At 32.9% G+C, this 10,502-nt stretch overlaps 1 protein-coding gene across 1 annotated transcript; it reads right to left on the bottom strand.

Annotated features, from left to right (window-relative positions):
• Nucleotides 1–5,616: 5,616 nt before the first annotated feature.
• On the bottom strand, nucleotides 5,617–9,225 carry LOC112501466 (E3 ubiquitin-protein ligase AIRP2-like). The gene is made up of 5 exons (XM_025105106.1): nucleotides 8,992–9,225; nucleotides 7,605–7,767; nucleotides 7,431–7,497; nucleotides 7,139–7,328; nucleotides 5,617–6,038 (listed from the first exon to the last, which is right to left on the bottom strand). The coding sequence occupies exons 1-5, from the start codon at nucleotides 9,078–9,080 to the stop codon at nucleotides 5,831–5,833; spliced, it is 717 nt and encodes a 238-aa protein (XP_024960874.1). The 5' UTR covers nucleotides 9,081–9,225; the 3' UTR covers nucleotides 5,617–5,830.
• Between the last annotated feature and the right edge of the window lie 1,277 nt (nucleotides 9,226–10,502).

The raw sequence follows: 10,502 nt of genomic DNA, 5'->3' as shown, positions 1-10,502 counted from the left end.
GTTAGGACTATTGAGCCAAACAAATCCAAGTTCCTAACCTGATGATTACTTAAGGATAAGAACGACATTTTCTTGGATGATCAGATCAGATCAGACCCAAGAGAATCAAAGTCCAAATCGACTAGTGTGCATCTCTAACATCCCCTAATCCCTATGCTACACACATATAAACAATTCACCACAATCCCTCTTTCAGTGCACCCCTTCTCCCGAACCCCACGATAGTATATGTGCAAAATATGCAAAAGGCGTTTTCGTGCAGCATAGTTGTTGAAAATAAAAAAATATTGAGATTCAATAAACAAAAAAATGTCCTCGTTTCTCGGATGATGTTTTCTGTAGTATTTTATTTGGAGCTTAGAAATTAAAAAGAGGGATGTGTGAAATGATTAGTATATTAATGAGGGTGAGTGGCAATCATGGTTAAAGTTGGGTTTAAAAGTAAGTAGAGTAGGTTTCTAATGCTTGAATAAAGTGAATGTTGAGTCATGTTATCCCACACTAAGTGTAATGGCCATTCACACCTTCAACTTCTATCTTTTATTTAAAACAATAATCATATGGCTTATTGAAATTAAGCTTAATATATTTATTGAAGATATGATATTCAATGAGAATGTTAAAGTGAATTAGGGCAATTTATATGAAAAAGTAATGTATTTTAGTTTGATTTCTATTTTGGATAAACGTACTTTCAAAACTTTCATTTTGGTACCTAAGATGTAAAGTTTTAAACATTTAAGTTCATGGGTAACCGGTTGAAGCATTAATCAGTTACCAAGCTGATGTAGCGAGTGACGTGGTATCCAACTCAATATTATTTAATGACATGGATATCTTAATCTAAAATTGGTTTTTATGTATATGTTATTTTATGGCAACTGGTTACCAGGGGATGGAGCTTAATGGTGTAAGGGCGACTTGGCCCGCAACGTAGATTGCGCCAAAAGTTGTCTATATTTCTGATTTAGTATCTCATTTGTACCATATATGATGGAATATAGTATCGCATGTGATTATCCATGGTAAAGGGACTGTTCTTGCGTTCTCGTAAAATAAAAGTGTTTTCGTTTGAACATTCCCCCCCCCCCCGGCGCGCGCGCACACACACACACACACACACACACATATATATATATATATATATAGGGTTGGGTTCACGTGAGACAAAGAGTTTTTTCGTGAGACCCGTAAGACCAATTTATGTTCACTGATCAACTTTATAAGCTAATTCAACTTTATAAGCTAATGACCTAATGGTCTAAAGTTGCATGGTGGCAATTTTGTGATTATTGAGAAGTCTCGTGACAATTTTGTGATTATGAATGTTCAGATTGTAGATCTAATCCAATGGTTGAGAATTGGTCTTACGCGTCTCACGAAAAACATTTGGTCTCACATGATCACAAGTCTCTCTCTCTCTATCTATCTATCTATCTATCTATCTATCTATCTATCTATCTATCTATATATATATATATATATATATATATATATATATTGTGTAATGAAACAATATTTACATTGATTTGAATTAATTAAAACTTTTTAAATGTTTTTCCTCCAACTTAAATGGAGGAAATCCTTTGGCTAAACTTTGTGTTACACAAACTATATTATATATCCAATCACTTTTAGTAATCCACTAATTAGGGAATAATTTAACTTTTTAATTAAGCTAGGTTTCAAGCTCTAATAAGTCCAACCAATATAAATAATCACATTAAATATATATGTGGCTAATCTCAGTGGCAATCAATTCTCATATATATGCGTTTTTTTATTAATTAAACAGTCCAATTGAACAAATCTTTTAATACTCTATTTTATAAATGTCCAAAAGAAATATGTACCTGAACATATCAGTCAAGCAAGTTTCCTCGTCCATTCCACACAGACTTTAAATCGTTTACAGGATCTCCAACATGATTTGACTAAGTTAAATCATTAATTAGATTCTTGACATGATTTGACGCTAATCATAACTTAAACTCTTAATACGGTTTTGGATGGGATTTTTCTTACAAGAAAACTGAAACCAATTTTTAATTTTGAAAGGGCAAATTGCATGAAAAAGTAACGTAGTTTAACTTGATTCCTAACGTACTTTCAAAACTTCCATTTTGGTTCTTAAGATGTAAAGTTTTAAACGTTTAAGTACTTGGGTAACCAGTTGATGTAGCGAGTGATGTAGTATCAAATTCGGCATTATTTGTCATTTAACCCAATTTCATCACATCATTCGCCACATCAGTATGGTAACCGGTTAATGATTCAACCGGTTACCCGAGTACTTAAATGTTTAAAACTTTACATCTAAGTTACCAAAATGAAAGTTTTGAAAGTACGTTACCCAAAATAGATCCAAACTCGCTATGCGAGCCAACTAAGCCCAGGGCGACCACCTGCTTTGCGGGTAGCCCGGAGTCACCACATTTGAACCTCCGTGGCCACAAAGGGATTTTTATTACTCATTGGATTTGAACCTGGGACCTCCATGTACTTTTGACCTTTGAAACTCAAGCTCAAACCAATCATGCACCACTCTTGTGGTTAAATAAATAGAAACTTTAAAACATATTATCTGGTTTTTTGTTTACTAAGGGACCGTTTACCAAACGTTTACTCGGGTAAGCGCTTATCAAATCACATTACCTTATCGGATGAATATGGTAAAGACTAAGAATCATACTCGGTAAGTGAAGGTGACGACTCTTACCACAATAAACGCTTACTGGATAAATTGTTGCATACGATATCGTTTTTGTGAACTAAAGTCTTACCCGATAAGTAAGTGGTAATATTAAATTTTATCGGTAAACGATTACTAGGTGAGTGTTTAGTAAATGACCCATAACTAATGATTACTTTTGTTAATATATCCAAAAATGACATATTGCAAGAATCATATTTTGGCAAATCATAAGAATCTAAATACAAACAATTTTTTTACATAATATTTAGTTTCAAAAGTGTTTGGAGGTCCCAAGTTCAAATTCAAGGAAGAATAAAATTCCCCTTGTGGCCATAGAGGTTCAAATGCAGTGACTCCGGACTATCTGCAAAGCAGATGTTCGTTCTGCTTTTAGTCGACTCACGTAGCAAGTTGGATATTCAGGTTAATTAAAAAAAATTATAAGTTTATAGAAAACAATAATTTATTTATACCCAAAAATAAAATATGATTATTTAGAAAATCATTCCACGTCTAGGGCGAGACCACATAAATTCCACTCCCCTAATGCAATGGCTTTTCTCCAAAAGTTATTTTTTTTTTAATATTATGTTAATTTGCCCTAATATTTATTCATTAAATAAATATCCAATAAATTAGATTTAAATTAGAAAAATATTTATTACAATATCTAAAGTTTTTTATACTCAAGATCTTTAAATTATATCAAAAAAAATTAATTAATTAAGGGGCCGTTTACCAAACACTTACTTGGTAAGCGTTAACAATAAAGTTTAACACTACCACTTACTTATCAGGTAAGACTTTAGTCCACCAAAACGGTGTATCAACTTATCATGGATTACGTGACACACTGACACATGTCTCATACATTCACGAATTATTCATCATGAATAATGTATGAATTTATCATGGATTACGAGTGGTATATTATCATCATGAATATTGTATTATTCATTATGAATATGAACATTCATGAACACATGTCGCACTGTCTTTTGTTGTCGATACACAACTTTTAAATGGGGTTGTGATATAATTTTTTTAAAATGTGTAATAGAAGCAAATAGGAGAAGGGTTTAAGGGGATTAACTTTATAGAGTGGGGCATAGAGAATGGGACTTTGAAAAGACACTTAAATTGGCTTTAAAAGGAAAATGCCCACTAACAAAAAGTCCTTTTTGTTTCTTGAAAATATATTTATTTATTTTAATTAAATAAAATAAAATAAAATAATGAGGGGTGGGGTGAATAATTGATGACTTGTTAACAAATTGAAAGGATGAACACAATGCAACTTCAATGAAGTGGAATACCCTTTTAATTAATTTATAAAAAGCTAAGAATTTCATCTCTCAACCTTTTTACATGCTTCTCTTTCTGTCCTCATGTGTTTGTTCTCTACCTATCATATTTTATATATATATATATATATATATATATATATATATACATACACTGAGTTTCTAGAAAAAAACCTGCAAAAAATGAAAGACTAAGGAACATTTTTATAATCATTTATTTGTACGGTATGCACGTGTACATACAAGTAATTGAAAATATTTCTTGGTTTCTATGCACATGTGCATGTGTATTCATATGTGAATACTGGACAAATTACTTGTATACACCAAATGAAAAAAGACAGTTATTTTTGTTTCATTCTTAATAAACTTGGTTATAGTTGTTGGTATTGTTGGCATATGATAAGAATTTGAAAAAAAAAAAACTAATATCCCAATTCAGTTTTATAAGGTGTATCGGATTATGGTCTGTTTTCTTTGAATGGTAGCAACGGATCTTGAACCGAATTTCATGTATATGTTTTTATCTTGAAGATGTTGCATAAAGTTAACGTCTAGTTAATAAAAGAATATGCTAAACTTTGTGTTCAAACGAACCAAAACCCTGAAGTATATTTTGTTTTAAACTAACTCATAGCATTTATAGTTTTGCTTTAAGTAAATTAATTAAAATTTAGTCATTTTAGTTTGTATACTTGGAATCATGTGAGACCAGCCTGATTTCGTGAGACCCGTGCGACCATTTTTTTATACTTGAAACTTCACAGCAAAGAAGATAACCTTCATAGTGTTTTTGCTGTGAAGGTTTGCATTTTTTTACCTTCACAACATTTTGCTATGAAGTTTTTAAGTGTAAAAAAATGGTTTCCCAGGTCTCATAAAAACATGTTGGTCTTACATAAATCCAACCCTTAGTTTGTAATGGAACTTTTTATATTTATAGTGTATGGTTCAAATCAAGAATAAAGAGGCTTAAGATGGGGGTAGACATTTTACGAATTTTAGGCCCATTATCCCAATTTTAGGCCCATTATATGATTGATATATGGGCGGCCCACGATCCAAATAAGGCCCACATTGAACTAGCACAATATTATTATATAGAACAAGACTTTTAAAAAAATTAGGATTTTGTGAGAACTGAGAAGCGTGATCTGTGTCCGATAAGATAAATGAGATATATCGGATTAATCCCCATATCAAACGTAATTTATCGATGGGTTTAAGATTAAAAATGATCAAGGGTCCAGAACTTTTTTACGCTTCTCGCTTTAACTCTACTTCTCACATGATCTTTTGCTTTAAGCATACATATTTTAACTTTTATTTAATTATATATTTTTAATTTTGAGTCAAATTATATATGTTTTATTGTAATTATAATTTTAGTTTTTAATTCTATTAGCTGATTCGGGATACATGATTCCAACCATAGAAAAATGTTAGAAGAATGATTCAATTTAAGTGAATTTCGTATGTTATTTTTATTGTTTCAAGACATTTTCGACCTTTTAATTTGTAAGACTTTTAATACATTTTGTGACGTGATCTTTTTTGTATTTTGTCTTGTAAGATCCCACATCGATTGTATTAAAGATATCAGTAGAACATAACATGTAGAAAGCGTAACTTTTCGCCATTTCCATAACATCACTCGGGATCCCAAAAAAAGGCCGAGCCGAATGATGCTTAAGTTACATATAGATCACTATATACATACAACTATACCAGAATAAACCAAACGGACCCATTAAATCCCATTCGGAAGCAGGGTATGTGCACAATTATGCCACAATCGGCATAGAACATGCTCTACCTTTTTGGAACTCGTTTAGATCAGATATTCATAAAGCAAGAAATGAGTGTCTGGAACGACAAACGGCAAGCTCTCGATGTAAAGATAGAAGCACCTTAGATTCTCTTTCGCTAGCGTAATCAAGTCCACCGAATCGCTTTCACTGGTTAGAACCCATAAGTCTCCCGACTGCACCTTCTTTAAGCTTCCACGACAAAATGGGCATGACTTAGACCTCGTGTTCCTGTTATCAACATTTTCTTTAACAAACTATCCATAATACATACGTCGCTACAATAAAATCCACTTTATAAGACGTCAAATGTGTCTAAATGTTCTAATAGACTGCTTTATAAGACTTAAATTTACAGTACCATATTACACGTCCTATATAAACGTGTTACAATAAGATGTTAGGAAGCATTTGGGATCCAAACAAGTTTTTAGGACACCTTTGAAATAGAGTGTCTTATTAGTTCTTTTACAAGACACTTGTTTTACAATTTTTTTTAAATAATGTCATATAAAAAGACCAATAAGAAACTTTATTTCAAAATTACTGTAAAAGAACGTGTTTGAACGTCCAAAAGCATCCTATCAACTTATTGCAACATTATACATCTCACAATTGTTTTGTCCTATTAACTTAAGTCTTATAAAAGAGTCTATTAGGACATTTAAGGAGCTATTTGGTTGATTTTTCATTAAGCCCTGTATGAATAAAACTGTCTATGTGAATTAATTTGTCAGCATAGATCGAGAAGGTTTTTCTGTTTGGGAGGGTTTAATAGAAGAGGCGTGTCTTTTAATTGGGAGGGCCGGGTTTGGAAAAAACTTGGCTTTCTACATAAAGCTACCCTCCTAAAAGCTTATTGAATAAGCCACTTTCTATATCATTAAGCCATTACCAAACAGTCATGTATAGTTGACCGAATAAGCTGTGAGTCCAATTAAGCTCATTAAGTTGCAAACAGACAACCCCTAAATGTCTTAATAGACTGTTTTATAGGACTTAAGTTTACAGTACCAAACAATTGTGCATCTAATATAAACGTGTTCCAATACGATGTTGGAACGTATTTGGGCATCCAAACAAGTTTTTAGGGCACTTTTCAAATAAAATGTCTCGTTTCAGAATTATCGTAAAAAACTTGTTTGAATGTCCAAAAACGTCTTATTAACTTATTGTAACACCTATACATATGACACGACAATTATTTGGTGCTATAAACTTAAGTCTTATAAAGCAATCTATTAGAACATTTATACATATTTGACGTCTTATAAAGCCGGTTTTATCATACTGTGTGTGTTTCAATGTATGCATGAGCACAAAAATCTAACCAGTCGCGGAAGCACCCTATGCAAATCGAGTGGCCACAGTTTGGCAACGCCATTTTATCGCAAGTTTCCATACAAATCCCACATTCATCATCTCTATCGACCTCTTCACACGATATTTTCTTGTTATCGTCATCTTCTCTCAATTCAATCAAATAGCCCTCGAGTTGTTTAAGCGAAGGGTATATAACAGCTGCAAGAATCATCAAGATTTCCCAAAAGAAAAAAGGTCGGATTCAATTTGGAAGTAATCAGAAAACCAATACCACGATCACAAGAGTAAACGAAAAAAGACCATAGAATTCTCTAAGGGTGGCTTTTCTTTCTTGAATCGACATCGTTTGAATACCATCCACGTAAACCTGCAAATTCAAAGATTCAATCTTTTTTCATTTTGCTAACTGGGTTTTTGTAATCAAGTTGAACGGAGTTAAAAGTCGGAATCTTTTTCAAAAAATCGAGGCCTGACCTTGTATACGAGTATATGAAGAAGGCCAAGATAACTTGGAAGTGAATCGGTACAGCTATAGTCCATCCAGTCAATCAAGTAGAGCAAGAACGGAGCAAAAGTACTGTACGATAATTTCATTTGCACGGAATCCCCTCCATCGTCCGGAGGTAGGGTAGACGCTCTATGAAATACAGAGTTCAGTACTGACAACTACTGATACAGAAAGAAAAGCTAAGACTAGTAAACGGAATAGTCCCTATTGTAGGTTTTTAAACAGAACGGAGACTTAAGATTCAAGATTGGTGTTGCTATATACACCCCTACTTATGTCATAATCAGGTCAAATCATACATTGAAAATGTAAAAAGTAAATCTTGATGTTGATGTATACAAGGAAAAAATTAGTAGGTAGGGGTGCATTTAGGGTTTAGGGTTTAGTAGGTAGTCAGGCCTGTGTATGTCTGACGCCACGTTAAAACGTTGTGGCTGGCTTCTAAGGCTTGAGGCTTGATCTCACCGGCATGCCTTTGAGCTATTTAGAACTTCGGCTTGAATGCTGTATGACACCTTCTAATGCTATGTTTGGCAAACTACATGATGAACTAACCGTTCGGCTGCAAGCTAGTTGTCGGGTAATAAGCTAGCTGTTAGCCGATAAAGTAATCAAGTTTGATAAAAACTAACCTATTGATAAGCTATATCACAATGCAAGATCACCTAAAAAGATAGGGGGTTTTAAGGGCTGTTTGATTGGTTTTTCATTTAGCTGTCTGTATGGATTATTTGTCTATATAGATCGGGAAGATTTTGTTTGGGAGGACTTTTTCATAGACGGAAAGGGCATGTTTTTTTAATTGCGAAGGTCAGGTTTGAGAAAAAAAAAAAAACTTTGGCTTTCTGCATAAAGATCCATAGAGAAATTAATGAACAAGCCACTTTCTATGTTATTAAGCCATTACCAAACAAGTCATCTATAGCCGACTGAATAAGCCGTGAATTCCATTAAACTCGTTAAGCTATTGTTTGACAGAGACTTAATGATATTGAAAGTAGCTTATTCAGTAGAGCTTTATGTAACAAGTTTTTTTCGAGACCTGCCCATCCCAATTAAAATACATGATTCTCCCATGTATGAAAAAACTATTCCAAACAAAAACCTTCCTAATCTATACCGACAACTTTATCCGTACATGACTTGATGAAAAACAAGCCAAACAGCCCCTCAGAAGATGATAAACACACAGTTGGAAGATGATAATCAACAAAAAAAAATGAAATAAGCAAAAGCATTACAGATTATAGAAGTAAACTTGCTTATGATAAACAGAAACATGAACCATTAGAAGCAAGTGTGGGTTCAGTAGATTATAGCCAAAAAAAAGCAGAAATGTGAAAGATAAATTACAGGGTATTGGCATGGCGGATATCAGCTTCAAGGGCTTTAATGGATTCTCTGAAAAGAGAAGTGTTGGTGTTGGATTGTTTCTGATACATCAAATTCTGCAAATACCCTTTTCTATTCCCAAACAAACGACCACAGAAATTGATCCAAAGATGACCGAATTTGGGGTTTTTAGAGAGAGAAAATGGGGGGTTTTAGAGAGAGAGAGAGAGAGAAATGGGGGGTTGATTTGTTTGCTTAAAGGTGTAATGGAAAGAAAGGGATATCTTTGATCTTCCTTTGCTTTTTCTCTTTCTTATCGTAGCATCTTTTGTCACCTTCTAAGTATTATTTTTTTGTTGTTGTAGGCCATCGGTATCGATGTCAATGTCACGGCAAACGGGTGAGACGACTTTGTCTAAATGCAAAAACAGGTTTATTTCGAGGACACCCGTTAGCAACGGCGAATCTAGAAACTTGGATGACTGAAGTTAGATTTAGGAGCGTTGAGTTTTTTTCGAAATCGAATAACTCATCCAAACCAAAATGGTTTCAGGTTATTTGGTTTTCGGGTTAAATGGTTCATTTAATATTTATAGTTCTTTTTTTTTTTTTTACTATTTTGGTTAAGTCGAATAGCAAATTATACCATTGTTTTATATATTTTATCTCTAGATAATTAGTTTGAGGCTTTAAGCAGATAAAACAATTAACATATGATAAACCAGTTTATATATTAAAACTAAAAGAACAATATCCTCAGATGTTTAAAAAAACCATACTGAAGAACTAAGATGCAGAACCATCTCAATCTTTTTTGAAAGCCCCCTGTTACATCTGTACTAAATCTATAGATCGTCTGAAACGAATAATAAACAAAATAAAGTATAAAAGTTCATGTCATATTAAAAAATCTACAAATTAAAACAACAAAAATATTTAAAATGACAAAGTGAGAAGAATATCGAAGAGTCATTTTTGTTTTTGATCGAATTTTTTTGAAATTAAATAGTTGTTATCTTATTTTGAAATAAATTAGATAGGTTTTCATTTAGGTGGGTTCATGTATTGGGCTATATAAATCAGGGACTCAATCACACGTTAAATTGGGCCCCAAAATATGGGGGCCCTGCTTAAAAACTCATATTTAACGTGTTAATAGACAGTCATGCTAAAATGTTTTGTATTGAAATGGATTTAGCAGATCAATACATAAGATATTGGTTTGGTAGAAAAAAAAAATGCAAATGTCTAGGGTCTTATAAAAGTTTAAGGGGTTTTTTAAGCATGCAACCAAGGTATTTGTGAAGTGTAGTTTTTTTTTATGTTATATATATATATATATATAGGGTTGGGTTCACGTGAGACCAAGGGTTTTTCGTGAGACCAATTTATATTCATTGATCAACTTTATAAGCTAACGATCTAATGGTCTAAAATTGCACGGTGGCAATTTTGTAAATATTGAGAAATCTCGTGGCAATTTTGTGATTATGAATATTGAGATTGTAGATCTAATCCAAGGGTTGAGAATT

The sequence above is a fragment of the Cynara cardunculus genome, unplaced genomic scaffold, assembly GCF_001531365.2.
Source record: "Cynara cardunculus var. scolymus isolate 2C unplaced genomic scaffold, CcrdV1 Un_Scaffold_192, whole genome shotgun sequence".
NCBI lineage: Eukaryota > Viridiplantae > Streptophyta > Magnoliopsida > Asterales > Asteraceae > Cynara > Cynara cardunculus.
This window is presented reverse-complemented; position numbering and strand designations above follow the sequence as displayed.

Excerpts from the sequence above, each read along its gene's own strand:
- LOC112501466 (XM_025105106.1), bottom strand. The coding sequence starts at position 9,080 with ATGTATCAGAAACAATCCAACACCAACACTTCTCTTTTCAGAGAATCC. Across the intron at positions 7,498-7,604 it reads TTCATATACTCGTATACAAG|GTTTACGTGGATGGTATTCA; the intron begins GTCAGGCCTCGA and ends TTGAATTTGCAG. Across the intron at positions 6,039-7,138 it reads ATAGGGTGCTTCCGCGACTG|GAACACGAGGTCTAAGTCAT; the intron begins GTTAGATTTTTG and ends TGTTGATAACAG.